Source organism: Stigmatopora nigra, chromosome 15 (assembly GCF_051989575.1).
Source record: "Stigmatopora nigra isolate UIUO_SnigA chromosome 15, RoL_Snig_1.1, whole genome shotgun sequence".
NCBI lineage: Eukaryota > Metazoa > Chordata > Actinopteri > Syngnathiformes > Syngnathidae > Stigmatopora > Stigmatopora nigra.
In genome coordinates, this window is record NC_135522.1 from 5681785 (window position 1) to 5702002 (window position 20218).

A 20218-nucleotide genomic window follows, 5' to 3' on the forward strand; every position below is an offset into this window, starting at 1 on the left:
GGGGGTTTTTGTACGATATGTCAGGTTTTGAAGAGTGGAAGAGCATATAGGCTGAATTCAAGATTCTTGTGCGGGCCGTATTGAGTCATATTTTTATCAAATGTCATGACTTGTCAATCGAACTGTTTTATTTGCGTTTGCCAAATACAGGAATTTCATGTACAGAAGAAGGTGGAAGTGAAGAAGGAAGAAGCTGTACACTATTTACACATCATAACAACAAATAATGTTCTGCAAGAGTTCAAATGATGGCAAATATCAATCGACAACAGACAGATAAAAAGGACGCACGGAAACACGGACGTTTAAGCGTTTGGGATCGTTTGGGATGGTTTCATGTCACTCTTCCTTTTAGAAAGCTTGTCTTTTCATTGGTGTTTTTTTTTTTTTTTTTACAGGAATAAACTCCTCTGTGTGGTTGTCTTCTCAAGAACAAGCACCAAAAATATATATACAGCCTTAATTTAAATACATTTGCCCTGAATCTTAACAGTTTTTAAACAGAGGCCAATAGAAACAAGGAGACTATTACATAGTCACTTTAAACTGAGTTTTACCTCTGGAGGTCTTAAGACCCCAAAAACAGCAAGTTGGCTATTTCTTGTGGACTTCTTGAAAACATCATCCAAATTATATTTACAGTCCTCAATCCCTTTAGGGCGATTTCTTCTTTTTTTGCCTTTTTTTTGTTTTTAAATGTCTTTGTATAAATTATACAAGCCACATTTGTCAATACAACGAGTTTGTCAGTGTGTGCGAATACTGAGTAGACCTTCATGGAATTGTGTTTGGGGTCCCGACCAGATGATCTCGGCTCCTTCAACGTCCTTCACATTCACTTCAAAGTGCACAAATGTTCATTCCTCTTTAAATGAGCATCTTGGAATGAGACCTTCCTCAAAGAAATGAAGGGTTATTTTCAGTTTTCCTAAAAAAAAGAAGAAGAAAAGGGCTCTATTTTGTTCTCACTTTTTTCTCACTGTAGGTTTGTCCTTCAGGTTTTGCCGCTGAGGCTGAGCAGCTCCACGAAGGAGTTTAAGAGGCTCTCGAGCCAGCTTTGGTTGGCCATGCACTGCTGGACCACTTCCTCCTGTCCAGGGTCATCTGCTGCCTGCTCGATGCTGTCCGTCTGCAAACAACGCCAATTTGTTATTTTCTACAGTGAGAATAAGAGTAAAAATAAACCAAAAAAAATGTAATTGAGCATAAAGCAGCATACTTACTTCCTTCTTGCAGTGCAGGAAGGTGTGATACTTATAGTGGTGAAGGGAATGATACAGACTGTAGATTCGGCAGGTTTCAATGGAGAGCTTCAGATCCTAAAAAGTCAATACAACAAAAAAAGACACAATTGTCTATGAGCATGGAATCCTTTGAAGGAATAAAGAAGTTATAGCAGGAAAAATACTTACTTGATTCTTAGGAATGCTCCTCTTTCCACGGTTGAGAGTTTTGCGGTTGTAAGCCTCCCCACCGAGTCGAACTTTGACAGTCCCACATTCCAACGGGTCTGCTGTCATTTTAGGGAATAGATGAAGGGCCTCCTAGCAAGCGAGAAAAAGCACATATAGACACAGAGTGAGGAAATAAAGTCAAGCTTTTCTGCGACCTTAGCGTTTGTTGTTTGCATACCTGGTGCTGAGCACTCATGCTGACTCTTCTCAATAAACGTTTCTTCTGTTCGTTCAGTAGGCTGTCAATCTTCCTCATGGGCGGCAGGTACAACTCATCTAAGTGATGAAAACAATGTTAAAAAGTGTTTTTTTTCCCTCAAGATTGAGGAGAAGTTCTCACCATCCGTGTCCTCCAAGGCTTGAATCATATCAGGATCCAACGCTGTGCTGACCAACATCTCCACATAGCTCCTAAACATTTCCCTCATGGCCCGGCTATTCATTCCCACCCGCAGAGTTCCTGCAAAACAAAGTTGACATTGACCACCGACCCCAATAAACTTGCACGCTACTCATCCAATTGCGACACCGACCTTCATCTTCGCTGGGGAGGGAGGAGTCCGATTCCGATGAGGACGACGGCAACTCCTTCATCCACTTCTTCCTCTTCTTTGGAGGAGGCTCAGTCTTTTCCATGGAGGTTTTGGCCCTGGGGTGACGCAGCATCTTCTTCTCGACTCCTCTTTTTTCCTCCTTCAGCGTCACGCAGGGTGCCGTTCCTCTTCGGACTTGCAAAATCTCCCTGGTCAAGTTCCTCCCTTGCTCCTTGCGTCTAGCCTTTTCCGCGACTGCGCTTTCTGGCCCCGGTACGAGGTTCTCATCGGGCCCGTCCTTGGCCCGCTTCTCCTTTTCCTGGCATTCCCGCTCCTGTCGCTCCCTGTCTTGGTCCTCCTTGCTCCTTTTCTCTCTCTCTTTTTGTTCCCTTTCTGATTCTTTCAGTTCTTGGATCTTCTCCTCTTTCTGCTCCTGGTTCCTTCTTTCACTCTCACGTTGCAGAAGGGCTGTTGGGTTTTGCAGGTTGGGCTCCTTTTGCGCCTCCTTTTCCGCATTCTCCTTTTCTTTCCGTTCTCTTTCTCTCTGCTCCTTCTCCTTTCGATCTCTTTCTACTTTTTCTTTTCGCTCTCGGTCCTTTTGCTCCTTCTCCCGTTGCTCTTTCTTCTCTTTCAGATCTTTGGGTCTGTCTTTCTCCCTGTCGTCTCGATCTACTCGAGGTGGGGTTTGATTGTGAGGGGCGGGGAGTTGTTTTGGGAGCGACTGGCGTCTGTTGGTAAAAAAAAGGGCAGGTTTGTAAGGCTCAACAATTGGGATGCCGATCTGGTATTAACTAAGTGACTAACCTAAGAGTTAGACCAGTTCTGTGCCATGGCTTTCTGGAACACACTCTGACGTAGTCTTTCTTGTTGACATTCTCCAGGAACTTCACATATAAACGTTGGTATCGCATTTTAGCATCCCCAAAATAACCCAGATACTGGCGGAAGGGAAAATTTGAAACAAGAAGAAAGAATCAGAATAGCCACATTCTATAAACAATGCTTTCAAATATTTTCACAGAAAGATGGATTTTCTTGCAAAAGAATGGCAAAACTCACATTACTGGTTGCACAAAACTGCCTTTGACCATCTTTGATTTCAGGACTAAATTTCTGGAGTAAAGCTTTCTGGACTCTCCAGATGGGTGGGGGCTCCCGACCTGTCTGCAAAGCCATCTGAGGATGCAAACAAAACCAAAAAAAAATCACAAACTATTATTAACCTCCATTTCAGATTTGGAGGACATTTGGCTTCAAAATTGGCCAAAAATGAGACATTCTGCTCCATCATGAATTCAAAAATAGGAATTAAATGACCAAAACATTGTTACAGATAGACTGGGATAGCAAAACCATTCATGTTTGCTTTTACTGTTGAGAAAAAGCAAGTTATTTAGCTCACCTTGAGGGTGCCGATGTCTTCGGTCCGAATAACAAACTCATCCCTTTCCCGGAAGATTCCCTCCCCTCCGCTTTCACTGTCCTCCTCCTCGCTCTCCCCCGCGATGGCCGCGTCCGCCTGCTTCTTGGCCAAGTGCAGGGCGGCGAGACGTTGGGATACCGGAGCCTCGTCCGGGGTGGGAGGGGACGGAGGCGGCGAGGGGGAGGCCGAGGGAGACGAGGACGACGGGGAGGAAGGGGACGCCCGCCCGGCTTCAGCTTCCTGGTCGTGGTCCGAGCAGGATGGGGGCGGCGTGGTGGATGGAGGGGGTATGGAGTGACTTTGGGGAAGGTTGGAGAGCGGGGGTGAGGCGATGGCTGGTGGGGAGGTCGAGGGGGGTGGGGAAGTGGTGGGGGCCGCTTGGTAGGGGGCCTGCTGTGGTTTCAGGGGAGGATGAGAGGGCTCTTCAGCCCGCTGGATGGGCTGCGAGGAGTTGGCAGAGGCGGGCAGACACGCGGGGGAGCAGGTGGCTGGAGAAGGGGAAATGGAGGGAGGGACGGCAGGGGCTGGAGTGAGGGCAGGGCCCGATGGGGAGGAAGCTGGAACACAGAAAATGTTTTTTTTAAAAGACATCAATGTTCATGTGCTCAATGAGTATAAAAATGACTATACATTGGTTCATTAAAAACAAACAAAAGTATATATTTATTTAAATTATTATTGTATTTTTAGGTGTTTTAAATAATATATTCTGAAAAAAGAATCTATTGTTAATAAAAACAAGTTAATGCATTGCATAGAAAAAAATAAAAACAGAAATAAATCCTGGTTACAGCCTCAAAAAGCACTAAAGTTCTTTCATAGTGTCTAATGCTTGAATTTATTTCCTATTTACTTTACTTCTATTACCTTATTCATTTTATGACCAATATATCAATCGCTTCCCAGCTAAAATTGGACATCTATTGCCATCAAGGGATGTTTTCAATATCAATTTCCCTCTTTTACTAACAGCCACAACACACAAGTGGGCTGCCATTCAATAAACTTTTCTTTCAATAAACTGAGGCCTTACCTTCATTTCTCAAAGCCTCTGACGTCCACGTATCGGATATTTTCTCCTCTTCGGTCACCCCCGTCTCTTCCAAAACTCCCCGCTGCGAATCACATGGATCAGTTTGCATTTCCTCCTCAACCGCCAATTTCTCTCCCCCTTCCTCCTCCTCCTGTTGACCTCCACACGGCTCCTCTTCCATTTCGCCGTTGGATTGCGAGGAGACAAAGTTACTCTCATCCGGAACGCCGGGCCCGTTATCATACCCGAGCGCCTCCACTTCGCCATTGGCCGGGGAGGTGGCGGCGGGAGGCAACGGGCTGAGTTGCGGCTCCTGCGGGGTGGGCGGGACTTTGACCATAGCCGAGGCCACGGCGGCGGCCAGGGAGTGTGGGGTGTCGTAGAGGGCCGAGATGGCGGAGGAAATACTTTTCTGCAAGTCTTGGTTTTTACTGACCGAGTCTTCCTCGTCCGAGGAGAAGGAGGGCAACGCCTCCAGGTTTCCTTTCAGTTCGTCGTCCAATGGCTTACAGGGACTTGGGCAATTACTGAGGGCCAAGTCCGTGCCCTCGCCAACCCTGTCCTCGCCAAATGACCCCGGAGGCTGCTGGGGAGTGGTTGGTGAGAGCGGAGGCGTGGGGGTTATGGGTCGGATCCCTCCTTTTAGAGATGAGCAGGCGTCCAAGGAGTCCTGTTCGCAGCCCACGTCAGCGAGTTCAAGGCCGGATTGTTTTTTACCCGTTTTTAGGAAGTCCAAAAAGGAGGACACGAAACCGGGTTTGAAGTCAAATCCTTTGTCATCAACCTGCAAGAAGATGGGTAGATTATTGGATTATGCTTCAGAATTATATCCATATGAGTATGCTGAAAGGGACTATTTCTCTTTAAAAAGTAATTTTGGTAACAGAACCTGGTGTAAAATAGAGCATTTCTTATCAAAGTTGATTCATTTGAGCCCTGGTGGTATTTTGCATTATTTTTTACTGGATCAAAAACTCATCAGTGAAAAAATATCATTAAAAAACTGAAAAAATATAAAAAGTTCTACTTCTAATGTGCTGCTAAGGTCTATAGTCTCTTTCCTACCCTCTCATTTTTATTGTACTTGTATGATGACAATAAAGGCATTCAATTTAATATAACCACACTAATATTTACATTAGTGGTGGTCGGTATTGGCCGATAACCCACAGAATCGATATCGGTAGTCAAAAAAATGTGTTTGATTAGAAAGGATAATAGATTTCATTCATTTTGACTCTATATTCAGTAGTAAGGCTTAAAAGACAGCAGGTGGCAGCAAGGATCCTGCAGTAAAAAAAAAAAGAAAAAATACCGTAACCATAACAACGGCTGCCCTGGTAACAGTGCTCTCTCTTCTTTCTTTTGTCAGTCAGAGAAAACTGGCTGTCACTCAGCTCAAACCTTCCCTTTTCAACCCTAAATCCTGTGATCGAAAACCAGGGCAGAATGCCAGATGAAAAAAATATATACAAATTTTGCATATTTTCTTACTCTGATAAAACTAGTTTAGGGCATTATTTCCCAATTGAAAGCATACATGGAAGTGGATCATCTGGGATAAGCTTGACACACAAATGTCTTTGCATATTTTTGTGGATTTCAACTTACACAACTAGTGAGTTTTTGCAAGGTACCCCAGCCTTCAGGGTTCAATGGATCTTCAATTTCTTTCTTCCATGTGATCTAGGGAGAAATCAGAAAAATAATGAGGTTGGGAAAAACTGGAGTAGTAAAGATGTAGGCGTTCTTTCTTTAATATTTGTTTCGCTACGTTGCTCATTGTTCTTTTTGTCTTTAAAAAAAAAAAACAATCTATTCCTAGAAAACAACTTTACAATGTGATCTGTATAATGCGAGAAATTAATTGCATGGATCACTCGAAATGCATTTTTTTTGGGGTGGAAAATTGCAAAGGGATGCTTTGCTCTCCCATGGGTGACGTCTAAATTATTTTTGGGGTATTTTCATGTTAATTTCCTTGTTAACTCATTAGTGGCCACTGACTAAATAAATGTTCATTCGGCCTTCCCAGTCTAAATGGATTGGCTGTCTTACACCGTCAATGGCACTAAAATATGAGCATTTGCAGGCAGTTCTATGAATTCAAATGAATTGGGTGTAGATTTTTGTCAATGGCAGGCAATAAATTCATTTTGGCTTGATCGTTTTGTAATTTGAGGGTAGTTACAGGTCACTTCTTGCACATATTGGGTTACTTTTTTGGATCATAACATGATTTGTAGAATTTTTAGTGCCACTTATCAGGTTATTGAGCTTAAATTATTTAATAAAGCTATAGTAGATATTAATTAAAATATACATAGGCCTTTTTGTTGTAAAAAAAACGGAAATGCTGAGGGAGAATTAAAACAAAAAAACATCAATTTTTAAAATCTGAATATTATAAGCTGGGAATGACATTTCATAATGTGACTGATATATAAAGCAAGAGAGAAGGAAGCACGTACATTTCCGACAAGCAGGATTGTCAGATTGATGATTTGGGGTGAATATGAATTGTTTTGGTCTAATGTCTTCATTTTCAATTGAAATGTATAATGAAAAAAAAAATCAGTGTTCAGCCACTGATTTCTTCTCCAAGCATTTCTCATTTATTTGTCATTCTGCCACTCCCCAGCGAAAAAGCCGCTTCACTCGCCCTCAAGCTGTTGTGAATAATTTGACAGAGGAGATGAGAAACTCTCAGCTTTGGTCACACATTGCACATAGCCAATCCATTCATATTTGCAGAGCTACCATCTTAGAAAGATCCTTTTATCCATCCTCGATTTAGTTTTTCCCCAAAATTCACCGTTCTTCCATCATTTAACTTATTGACTTTGCATTTTTCCTTTAAAAAGTCAACTGATTTCCTATTGAACAATAAATATTTCAGCTTCAAAACCTTGCCATTCTTTTTCCATGATAGTCAAATGAATCCAACTTTATATTCACAGACCAAAATTTCTATTCTAACACTTATTTCCTTTTTTATATACAAATTTTATATAAGAATTGCATCTTCTAGTACTAAAAATGCATTTCAAATTGGCTCCTTTTTCAAAACAGAGGACTGAATATTGCACTGTATAGGGAATGAATAATGCATTGTGTTTTAGTATGGGGTACCTCTCCAGAATTCTCGTGATGCATCCTTTCGTGTGTTTGGTTTGGCTCATTTCTGCTGATGTCCATGTTGGTACTGGGTCCCGGACTGGGACCCAGTGATGGTGCCGATCCCAGAGATCCATCCGACAGAGCGGGATCGGTGCTGGAAAGTGAATCCGTCCTCAGCAGTGATTGTGATGGAGTCATGGCAGGAACGTGAAGTGGGACCTAAAAGATGCATTGACACCAATGTCATTAAAAGTGGCCAGCCAATCACAAGGCCAAAGACACAAAGGGCATCCATCCAACCCAAACATGTTTTTTGGGGGATATGGGAGCAAATTATAATCATATATTAATGAAATATATATTTTGTCACTGTACCTTGATGGGACTGCCTGGCTCTTGTTGCAGTTGTGGTGGTGGTGGTTGTTGCATATGCTGTTGGTAGTTGTGTTGCTGTGGTTGGTGATGCATTTGGTGGTGGGAGGGGGGCACATGGTGATGCATGGGATGTCCTTGTTGCTGTTGCGCTAAATGGTGGTGCTCTAGCTCTCGGTGATGTTCACGCAGATCCTGTTGGAGAAGCTGCGATTGGCTGTAATGTTGCGGCGGATGCTGCTGCGGTTGATAGGGCGATAGGTGATGTGCTTTGTTCATATCTTGATGAATTTCCATCAGACCTTCATCCCTCCTGCCTCGACCCCTACCTCGCCCTCGACCCCTTCTGCTTTCTCCGGCGGCCGATCCCATCGGGCTGCGGTAACCAGAAGGTTCTGGGAGGGGGCGTATGCGTGGTCTGCCTCTGGGCCGAGGAGGGCCTTCACGTTTTGGTTTGGTGGGTTTCCTCCCTCTTTTCTTTGGGCCGTCGGGGGCGGCGATTGGTTGGGACTGTCCGAGGGAAGGATAGGGGGGTGCATGGCAGAAGTCCATGTCGCCCATCATGGGGCTGAGGCCTGATACAGCGGTGGATTTTCGACAGCTAGATATCAAGTCGGGGAGCATTTCGGGATGGCGTCGACTGTTCAGACGGATATCAGCCGGACCGTCAGCTTTGTCTTCGTCGTCTTCAAATTCATATTCTTGGGCGTAATTTTTTTTGCCAAGCGGTTGGGTTTCACGTCGCTGTTTGAGCAAGTGAAATGAACTGGTCTTCAGCAGTTTTTTAGGTCGCGATGAACAAAAGATTGCAGGGCTCATACCAGGATTGTTTGAACCTCCCATTGACCCTGTCATTTTGTTGACCGGGTCTTGAGGGTTAGAATTCAATCCAAGAGCCGAGGTCTGGGACTGTATGAGGCCAAGTTGATCAGTATTCACGGTTGAGGGCAGATCGTGAGTCTTCATAGAGTTGGGATCTACGTTTAGATTTGCATTTCCTGATCCAGAGAGACTGTGACAGTATTGTCCATAGCCTTGATCGCTGTGATGTCCAACCAGACCGTAGCGTTGTCCGGCATCTCCCGTTTTTAGGACATTCATGGCTTCTTGCCCACGACCTTGGGCAATGTTCTCTTGGGAACCCTGTCCAGTCACTGAATCCCCAGCACAACTCGACTTATACGTTGCCGAGCAAAACATGTCCTCCATTCCTGGAAAGAAAGAGCGGTCTTCGTCATTTAAAAGAGAGTCGGAAAAGCAGATAGATGTTAAAGATGTAAACTGCTCCTGTTGCTGATTTGGATTCAGGTTGGCTTTTCCACCACGGCCGACGTCATCAAACTGATGTGGCTTGTGTCTGTCCAGGTGTGTGTGGGACAGATGGGTGTCTGTCTCCCTTGCTTGAGATTGTTGCAGTTGTTGGGGGGTCCCTATATTCCCCGCCAACCGATGTGTTGGTGGATGAGCTAAACGGGAATGGGAAATTGGATGGTGAACTTGCGGTTGGTGGTGGCCATGTGTCTGAGGTTGGTTGACGTGATGCAAGTGAGGAGTGGCTGGTAAACCCATATCAGGTTCAGAGAGAAACCCATGAAGCTCTGGAGCTGTTTGTTGAGAATGGTGGTGGGCTGAAAGACTGTTCTGTCTATGTCTGTCTCCAACAACACTATCTCCATCTGTGATATTGGCATCGATTCTGATGGCATGTCTGTCCAATGCTCCGTCTCTGCTCCTTGCCTGTGAAAGAGGCTGGTCCAACATATCCAGTGTGGACACGGAGGTCTGGCTTATTCGATTTTGATCTCTCGGGGTCCCTAGACTGTAGCGTGTGTCTAAATTCTGATTCTGTAGCTGCAGTTGTAGCTGTGAAGACTGACTCTGTGCGTGGGGACCCACCCCTGCGAGCCCCGATCCTCGACTTGAACCCATCACCCCTTGCTGGCTCAAAGGATGCTGCTGCGTTGCTTGTTGGGGTTCCATTTTGGTCCTAGACATGACCGGGTGCAGCATCTGAGTCTGCTGAGGGCAGTCTGGTGGTGAATTCATCATCTGGTGGGGAATCTGGTTTTGTCTCGCCTGTTGCACATCTGTTGGAGTACATAGGTAGGACCTATCTGTGCTATCTGAAGACTTTTGCTCCATATGTGGATGCTGTGGGTGAGTATGCTGGGAGCGATGGGAAGGCTGAGGGAGCTGGGAAAGTTGCGATTGCTGACACTGTTGTTGAGAATGTGGTGAGAGGTGGGAAATGTGATGGGGAGGACGTGAATGTTGGTGCTGGGCGTAGGGGTCACCTCTGCCGTAGTGACCTACTGAAACCATGGAGTCATGTTCCGGTGGGTGGGAGTGGGTAGTGCGTGAAAGGGAGTCTGTTGCTCCGCTTACCCCTTCAGTGGTTGACTTTGATATAGTCAGCTCACTCTCAGTTGGGTGTAGCTTCTTCTGTGCTATTTCCAATTGACTATTCAATCCACCTGGTACTTCACTACTAGACGTTTCTGGCTCAGAACCGCTATTGGTGCTGTTTGTACGAATTACACTGTGCAAATGGTAACGTTCCTCTGAGATCTTGTCCATGTCGTAAGGTCTTCCCTTGGCTTCTGTATCTCCAGTTAGAGGAAGCTGTTGTGGTATCTGACCAGGTGGATGATGCTGGGCAGAATGAGAAGTTGAACTTTGGGTATGCAGTAGTTGTTCAATGAGGAATTCCTCATCTTCTTCTGCGTCTTGGGAGCGCTCAGCGCTAAGCATGTTGGGCTGGGCTTTGGGTTTGGGTGGAGTGGAGTGGTAGGGTTGTTGCCGGGTTTCCGTGAAACTTTGTGATGATGACATAAATGCAGGAGAGAGCATGGAAGGCAGATATTTGCTTGCCCCAGAGGCGCCAGGGGATTGTGCGGGCCGAGCTGAAGCGGGAGAGTGCAAACCGGGATGAGGGATGGCAGAAGTGATGGAGGGCGATAGACTAGACTCATGCAAGTGGAACGAGTTTCCCACATTGGCACCTCCTGAACTTGCAGCACCAAGTCCAGAATCAAGCGTGGCAACTCCAGATGCCCCACTTCCTTTTGGTCCTGTAGCATTTCCATACCCCAGAGAAGGACTCTCTGCTCTTCGATGGGAGGCTGAGCTAAAGTTTGACTCCCCAAAGACAATTTCTGTCGGAAACGAGCGGCCACCTGAGCCTAAATCGGTGAATCCCTTTTCTCCATTTCCTCCTGGTCCAGAGTTAATATCGTGCGCATTAGGGGAACTAAAGCTACCACAAGACTGCGTCATGTGAGTCGACGATGGCTGGTTAGGAGAGTATACTTGGGCTTGTTGTTGGGGAGGGGTCTTGCCTGATAGGCTTGTGCTAGATTTAGCTCCAGGTGGAGAACCATAGGTCGCGAGACATGGTTTGGCTGTCGACTGTGTGGACGAAACCATTGGTGAAGGTGGTGCTGGCGCAGATTGAGGTGGAGGCGGCTGGCGAGACGGAGCAGACAAGGTTCCAGTGTTGGTTTTGGGGTTTGAAGATGCTGAAGAAGAGTTGCACGATGCAGATGGTGGGGTGTGTGAGGTTGTTGAGGAGGAGGATGCTGGGGTTGATGAGGAGAAGCCACTAGTAGAGCTTTTGGATTCTTTAGTCCCAGATGAAGAGATGGCTGAGCTGGAGGAGGAAGAAGTGTAAGCCGGTTGAAGGTTAGGCCGGTATGGCTGAGACTCTGGCTGCAGTGAGGGTTTGGGGTCTGAATGCGGACTCCGCTCCCCCAAGGGACTACAAGAGACACCGGCGTGAGGGTGTTGATTTGGTATATGCTGATAACCTACTGACCCACCACAATTGATATATTGCTGTAGTGGAAGTGGTGTGGAATGGGTTGGGGGTGAGCGTTGGTAATGCTTAATAACGGTATCCTGTCGGGGAATCGACCTCTCCTGTGGTGGGAGTGGCTGGGGGAGCGTAGTGGGTATCAGGGCCGGTGAGGAGGAGAACATGGAGGAATTATAGAGCTGAGAGGACTGATTGTGGAGTTGGGATGATAGCAGGTTAAATTGATGAGGGGACAGGTGGCAACTGGAGGAGGTGGGCGGGGCGTGGTTTTGAGGAGCCGTTGATAGCTCCTGGGAGCTCCGGTAGGCGCTACTCTGGGAAGACAGCAGGCGATCAAATCCCAAGCTGGACTGGGAGGGTGTCTTAATGTGCAGCAGGGGGTCGTGGGGGGACAACAAACCATTGGAACTCGGGCTAAAGGTGGGAGAGTCCTGGAGTGAAAGCGAAGGATTAAAGGAGCGGCTGGAGAAAGAGCCAGGATGCTGATATGCGGAAAGGGCGGAGGAGGAGGGAAAGGAGCTGGAACCAGGGAGAGCTCCTGATATAAAGAGCTCCGTTGGGGATGGTGCGTGCATCGCTACGGGACACAAATCAACATTACATGGATAGTGTCAGTCAATGCATGTAGTACTTCAAATGTAACACATTTGGTAAGTCTCCAATTTGAGAAATTGTCAATATATTTGTGCATGCATTTTTTCTTTTCCTATAAAACTTTTTCTGGATGCTACTTTGACAACTCATTGTTATGGCCAAGATAACAGAGATTTTTTTTGTATTCTTTGCAAGAAACTAGGATTCCCCTAACAAGTTGACACATACCAGTCTGCCAAGAGGGAGTGCGAAATTGCGTGAGGAGGGAAGAAGCAGAGGGTGGGGGCTGTGGACCACGGGAATCCAAAGCAGAAATCAGATTCATGACGGATGGATCAGGACCCGAAGGCCCCGAGTGGTGAAGACCGGCATCAAAAAGCCCGGACAGGCCTGGTAACAAACCACATCCATGAATGTTTTACATTCAAATGTGACAGTAATGTCTTTTGGACAAAGTCAAATCTGTAGCAATAATTTGCTAGAATTAACGTCTCTCAAACAGCGACCAGTTTCTTACCCAGTGTGCGTCCACCCCAAGCCCCACCCTGTCTGGATCCTCCAGGGTGGTGGTTGGTTGCATAGCCCTGGAGGGGATGAGGGGTACCATAGGCCTGCCGGTGGAGCAGCTCTGTGTCCGGGTGGGATGACCTGGCACTCCCATACATGAGGCTGAAAACATAAGATAAGAATTATTGTTGCAACAATACCAACATGGCATTAAAAAGCAGTTGGGATGGGCTTATACTCACTCTAATAATGCACCAAAACAGTGCAGTGTATAGTAAGTAGTCTTTGAGATCTAGTTTGCAAGCACTAATCGTACTTCCCAATAAGTGTTTATTCTCAAAATTGTTGTTGAATGTACTAAATTTACAGCATATTTTTTGTGCATGGGCCTCTATTTTAAATTTTAGACAGTTGTACATGCCACCCATGCAAGGTAATGTGCAAAGGTTGGTTAACAATGACTGTTCTAGCCACGATTTTATTTATTTAACATTCGAGTGAGTATGGGGTAATTTAATTCTAAAAGGATTTTTATAATCAGTGGAATATCGATCATCAACAGCAGATTTCATACATTTTGCTCTGAAAAAAACTTTACAGAACAAAGAAAAAATGGGAAGATCTTGTTTCTTGAGTTATTATCAATGTTGTCAGATTTGACACCAAGTTAATGCAAATACACTATTGAAGTGACTTGTTCCATCAAAAGTAAGAAGTGCATCAAAATTTTGGTTAGACTTATGATTCAATATTTTCATCATTGACTAAAGGCTGTAGTTTGGCCAAACTTGCATTACCTGCTGTTCCTACAACACAAAAAGTTATCATTATAACCATCTTATTTCAACATAAAGCTCAGGGACTCCTCGATTTTGCAAAGATGCTTGGCCAAAGAATGGATGTGATGGAGGACCATTGTGGTTGTCAAGGCAACGGCTTACTGAAGCAGCCATGCTAACCACACCAGCTAGTCCAAGATAGCAACACATTCCAACACACGATCTGCATTGGCGTGGCAAGAAAATTGCATCCATGAATCATTTATATGTCATAGTGTGCACAAGTGAAAGGATGGGCCACATCTGTCCAGTTTTGAACGGTGTACAACATCAGCTTCCATGCGGGATAATTAGCCCACTAGCTAACAACGCTTTCAAAAACAGTCATCACGCTCGCCAGCCACTCGCGATTACGCAGCGAGTCGACAGCATCCACTGCCAACCTACAACGTGGTTTCGAACGCCACTTTTTCGGGGTCATCGCATCTAATTAACTGACGTTTAAACCAGCGACACTGGGGGCACGTTCCCCAGTTGAGTCACGTGACCTCCTGCTAAACGCTGTTTACTAATACACGTAACGTCGCTTTAATTATGATCGAGACATTGCATCTGATTTATCATTACGCAATTATTATCATTATTATATCTATTTTTGAAATAATATGCTTGAGCGAACATGTGTTCATAAGTAGCTGGCCGTGGACTGTTGAATGCACGAATAGTTGTCCGGCAGCGGTGGAGCGTGTCCGGCTCAGCCGCAAGTGTCTCCGGTGCGAAGCTGTCACGCGTTTACGTTGTCTTGAGGCAGACAAAGCTGCAGCCGTGATGGATAACAATGCAAGAAGCCCATCCGCCCGCCACAATCCCCCCACTGTCATGTGTCATCCATCCACGCGTGCACATTTCCACCCATAAACCACGCCAATAGATCGCATCCCTATTAACCTTCCATCACATTCCTTCCAATTAAGAGACGCCCCCCTCCCTTCCATCCCCCTTCTAGGGGGGGTGATGACAATACAGGACTGAGTGTACCTGAGCACCGTGCACGAATGCAGTAAGGAAGACCCTCACAAGCCCCCTATTCCGCCGGCGTTTACCTCGCTTTGGCCGTTCTGTCGTAACTCCATCCCGTCCCAGAGGCGAGATCTCCAAATCCAGCTGCGGGATAATTCCTCTCCATGAAAAAGGGGGGGAAAAAAAGAAAAAAAACAGGGGAGGGGGGCTGCCTGGATGAAGATGGGCAGCAGATAGTGCGGGTGGGGTGGGGGGGATGGGGAGAGGATAGAGGGAAGGAATGTCCTCTCTTCTTCCTTCTCTCTGCGTTTGCTTCTGTTTATTTCTCTGCTTGACGAGCCTGTAGACTGGGAGGAATGGAAGGAGGAGGAGAAGGAACGAGTGGGGGGAGGCAGGGGAGGGGGAGGAGGGGGTCACAGCAGCCAGGAGCACCTCCTCCCCGTATATTTCACTGTCTATTGTCTCCTACGTTCCTCCGCTCCACAAAGCTATTTTGGCCCATTTTCTTCAAGAAGACGCCATATTTAGGACGATTCTTCTCTTTTGGCACCCCCGCCCTCCCCCCAGCAACCCCCTTGTCCTCGCCTCATGCACGCAATTTGTCACGCACGGCGTGTGGAGGCCTTTGGAGGAGAAATTGAGCTTTTTCTTTTTTCTTTTTTTTTTTACGGTCACTCGTCTGCCGTTTTAACGACAAACACATGCTGGAACGTGTAAAAGAATGGCGAGCTGACATCTTCTCGCCGTGCACGCGCGTGTACTTGTCTGTACTAGCCAGACAAGTTGGCTGCAATGCGCGTGTTTTCCAAGTCATATTCGGCTTTTTTTTTGTTATATATATGGGTGTCCTGGTGGATTTATTGGGAATTTGGAACATCAGAAACACTAATGTGGACATACAAAGCAAATGTGATCCTGTCAAAATAAAAGCCTGACCTTCACCTGCATCCAATTAAGTCATTGGCTACTATTGTTGGGGGTAGACGTCCAAGCCTTGTTGACTGGGAAGGCCCTGTCAAAGTAAACTTGGACATCTTGGGCCATCAATTCCAAGTCCAAATGGATTGGTTAACACGTTGGCCTCACGGTGGGAGACATAGGATCAAATCCAGGTCGGTGCACCTATGTGGAGTTTGCATGTTCTCCCTGGGCCTGCGTGGGTTTTCTCTGGGTACTCCAGTTTCCTCCCACATTCCAAAAATATGCATGGTAGGCTGATTGGACACTAAATTTCCCCTAGCTATGAGTGATTGCCTGTTTGTCTCATTGTGCCATCCAATTGGCTTGGTCTCCCATTCAGCTGGGATAGGCATCGGCACCCCCGGTGACCTTAGTGAAGATAAAGCGGTTCAGAAAATGAGAAATTACCATAAATATACAAATCAGTTGAAATCAATAGAAACAGAAATACACTCCAGTTAAGATCCCCAAAGACAAACTTTTTCCTCAAATGTCATAATTTTAAATGTGAATAAAGTATTCATTCATTATCTGAAGTCCTTTATCCTCACTAGGCTCACAGGGGATGCTGGCGCCAAATTGGTGAGCAATCAATCACATGGAACAACAAAAATTAAAAAGAAAAAAAGTATTTACCTCATTGCAGCCTTGTCAATACTTGCTGCAAACCTTCCCACTCAAACTGGATCCAACAAAAAGCCCATCAAATGCAGCCAATGAGTTAAATGCATCTCCAATCTAGAGTCATATTTGTGCTATAGAAGAATTTTCTTTGCAATTTTGGCTCTCAACTGCGTCCATAAATACATTACACAACACACAATATTGAAACTTCATTTGAAGCAGCTGTGGCTGGCTCATGGCTCACTCACTCGTTGTCTCTTGGGTCTGCAGGCTCAGATGGTGCCCCCCTGTGGTCAAAGAGAAAACAAGTATTTTTCTGAGTTGGGGAATTTCAAACACCTGCGATGCAATGGATCGATATTGTAATATATCGCAGACTGCATGTTATGCTATGGCTCGATAAGTACCAGTTTTAATAATATGTCACTTTTTCATAAGGAAAACATGTTTCTGTTGTGTGTGTCATTGTCTGCCATTGTAATATTTTGTGATGGGCAATAAAATAAAAGATATCATCTGAATTCATGAGCACAAGTATACATTATTGGGAAAAAATCATTATGCAAATAGTAATAAGATAAAGAAAAACATTTGATTTATTTAAAAAGCCATAGACTAAACATACAAATCATTCTTAATAAAATAAAAATGACATGGTTTCTGTCCTTTCTGACGCTATTTATATTTATTTCGCTATTTTTTAAAAAAATTCTTGGCTACAATAGATTGTTCCATCGCTCCCAGTTTAAATGGATTGAATGTCTATTGCTGTCATTGACTGTATTCAAAATCAATTCCCCTTATTGACCTGGGCCAACAGTGAATGAATTAAGCTAGTGATAACTTTTAAATAGATGTCCACTGTCCCTGAAAAAGCGTTAAACAACAAATGTGTTTGTGCATAAAGTTTTACTGACAAAAAAATGGTTTTGCAGCACCCTTCTCCAAAAAAAAATGAACGCATTTAATTCAGTAAATACAGTATTAATGTGCCTGTCAAGCAGAACAACCCCACGAGCCGCAGGTTCGACACCCATAAAATATATCGTATGTCTATTAGGGCTGCACAGAGTACTGATATATAAAATTTGACACAAAACCTAGCATCATTCGTCCCTTTCATTTACCGCTCTAAGGTGAGCTTGCCTATCTGCAACGGTCCAATATGGATGACATATTTGTGTCCTTAAACATTGACCGTGAACATTCTTAATGCCCATCCAGCTGACTTAACAACACGGCTAGCCATTAGCCTGAATTGATGTTGATGTTGCAGGATGACACCGCCACCATAAAATAGTGATGTGGTCAGCAGATTGTCTATGCAACTCCCGCCAGATGTTGGCTGAGGAGGCAGTTTGACTGTCTGCCAAGTGAAGATGTCATCGATTGAATGTCGTGCATGTGTATGAGACCACGTCACCGCAAAATCTAGTACGCAAACCCCGGCCTGCACAAAAGCCTCCTCATTCTCATTCTAGAGTCTCGCTTTTCAAAATAAGACTGCACGCTGTGGGCAGAGTAGGAATACTTGTTGAATAGCAGAAAGAATCTATCACCCTCACGCTGTGAAACGTCGAAAAAGAAGAAAAAAAGCCAAACAGTGCCCCCCCCATCCACCCCCATAGCGACCATCTACATTTGGCCTTTAATCATTGCAGCATACCAATTTGAAAGATATATACATAATAATATCCCATCTATGTAAGAAGTACAATTTTACCTTTAAAAATGAGTGTTTTAAATCATTTAGAGGTATTCTGGCTTTTTCAAAAAGGAGAAAGGCATCGCTCTCGTTGCTATGGAAACTCTGAATCACCTATTTTTGCAGTCTCTACCAATTTTTGGACCAGCCTATCCACCTCTTGTAGAGTGTTAGTACCGTAATTGGCACTGCAAAGTTAAGAGGACTGCCAACCATGATTAGGAGTAATGTGTATTAGTACTTTGGTTCTTAAACAGGATTCTATTAGATGGAGTTAAAATTGAAGTTTTGATTTCCACATCTTTTTATTGATAATCATCCAAGTTATTATTTTTTTTTAATTCGGGAAGCACAAACAGTTGCTGGGGGGTTTCATATTTACTAGCAGTTGCATTTTTCAGACTAATAGCCGTTACTTTTTTTAGCTATTGTCTTAAAATGAGTTCATTTCAAATGTATACAGTATATCTTACATTGATTGTAGTTTTGCAGTAATAGTAGAAAACATGGACTCACCCCGAATAAGGTGGCGGTGGGGCATCGTGCATTCCGCTGCGGTTTAAAGCCTCGCCGTAGCTGGGAAGACCCGGGGCGGTTGCCAAGGGTACCATCTCAGGGCCCGGACGCCCATCTTGCAGCATTCTTACAGAACAAGAGATGCAAATAAATTAGACGAAAATGATTCACAGGCAGATTTAAAAGGTAAACTTAAGTCAGTGTTTGACAAATATGACATCAGAAGTCATGTCACCATCGGGTAAAACCAAAAAAAGGGAGGTTATAGTTAATAATTAATTTTTTAAGTAGTAACTCATAGGCTTCCATTGACGTTGAGTGAAATTAGACACCAAAATGCTCCAAAAATTGGTGAGAAATTAGGGATCAATAGGTTCTCACCCATAGTATAAACTGTGAGTATCATTAGGCTTGATTTGTATATAGTTATAATATATATAATATATATAATAGTTGAATTGCAAAATGAATCATTTCTCAAAGCATATCTTTCTGTTCTTATCTAGTGTGCGGGGCAGCAGAACCCTCCATCGCACGTTGCTATGGCGACAGTAGGGTTCACGTGATTGATATGTGATCATTTTACATTGGGCTTGGGGGAGATCTGCCTAGCAACAAGTGGCACACAAAGTTAGATGAAGAAAGGAGAAGGACAATCTCAACCATTGTAAGCTATTTCCATATAGTAAACCAAACTGTGAACTTACTGCACGGGTCTCCTCCCTCCCTTGTTCTTGGACTTGTAGAAGTAGAGGCCGAGCACTGTGGCGATCACGCCGCACACGATTATTGCCAGGATCCCCGCCACCAGCCCTGACACATCCACTCGTGGTGCATACGCTTCAAAAACATGACAGCAATATACGTAAAAACTACTGACAATCTTTAGCATGTATGTCCTAAATCATGGGTGTCAAACTCAGTTTGATTGGTGGGCCACATTAATGCCAACAATATATATATAGAATAAATATAGCATGTTACCGTGGCTTTCAACATAGTCCCTCCAAAATATTTCCTGTAATCAAAAGAAAAGTATGGTTAAAAAAAACTTCACATTTTATCCATGAAACATTAATTATAAATAGTTTGCAATGCTTTCACCATTTTTTTTGTTTCTGGATCTCCACTTAAATACAATACGAGTATTTTTTTAGGCCTATGAATTGACATATGTATATTGATACTTTTGTTACTACTTGTGTGTTGCTTGGATGATATTACCGTTTGAATCTCATCTTCAAACACTTCTCTGGCTTCTTCATAAGTGCAGATCTCCTCCTGACATTCTCTTTCAAGGCTGTCCGGCACTACTAGTTCAAAGTCCCAGCTGTTATATAGAAGTGAGCGGGATAGGAAGGAATTAGCGGCCTGTTGGTCCACTAACGGCAATTTTTCTGGAAGGCACGGTCAAAAAAGGAGAAAAAAAAAGACAAAATCAAGAATTAAAATGAATCTAAAAAATAAAATGGACATATACAACAGCACTGAAATATATAAGCATTCGTGCAATGCAAGTAGAGATAAATACTCTGCAAAAAATACTTTTGAGCGTTACTTAGGGACTTTCCAGAGGCAATTTTTCTATTTACTCATTCTAATTTCACTAATTTACCTCTTAGTAACATTGTTCAAAGAAACAAAAACATCTTGACTGAACATATTGATATAAATACATATACACACGTTATTTGCTTGTGTATATTGTATATATGTAAATACACATTAGTGCCATACAAGATGAAACTATAGCGTGTTTAACAA

General features: G+C 44.2%; 2 protein-coding genes across 3 annotated transcripts; both read right to left on the reverse strand.

Annotated features, from left to right (window-relative positions):
- Nucleotides 1-4: 4 nt before the first annotated feature.
- On the reverse strand, nt 5-14964 carry prr12b (proline rich 12b). Of its 2 annotated transcripts, XM_077734233.1 has the most exons (17): nt 14733-14964; nt 12861-13012; nt 12572-12733; nt 7939-12326; nt 7576-7782; nt 6055-6129; nt 4444-5227; nt 3390-3967; nt 3047-3163; nt 2792-2925; nt 1988-2715; nt 1795-1914; nt 1633-1730; nt 1413-1544; nt 1224-1319; nt 970-1129; nt 5-892 (listed from the first exon to the last, which is right to left on the reverse strand). In XM_077734233.1, the coding sequence occupies exons 1-16, from the start codon at nt 14813-14815 to the stop codon at nt 995-997; spliced, it is 7989 nt and encodes a 2662-aa protein (XP_077590359.1). In that variant the 5' UTR covers nt 14816-14964; the 3' UTR covers nt 5-892; nt 970-994. The 2 variants fall into 2 exon arrangements, with proteins under 2 accessions (XP_077590359.1, XP_077590358.1); XM_077734232.1 differs by having other exon boundaries at nt 5-1129.
- A 514-nt stretch (nt 14965-15478) lies between these two features.
- Nucleotides 15479-20082, reverse strand: prrg2 (proline rich Gla (G-carboxyglutamic acid) 2). The gene is made up of 6 exons (XM_077734554.1): nt 20070-20082; nt 19679-19851; nt 19439-19472; nt 19162-19294; nt 18455-18580; nt 15479-16520 (listed from the first exon to the last, which is right to left on the reverse strand). The coding sequence occupies exons 1-6, from the start codon at nt 20080-20082 to the stop codon at nt 16478-16480; spliced, it is 522 nt and encodes a 173-aa protein (XP_077590680.1). The 3' UTR covers nt 15479-16477.
- Between the last annotated feature and the right edge of the window lie 136 nt (nt 20083-20218).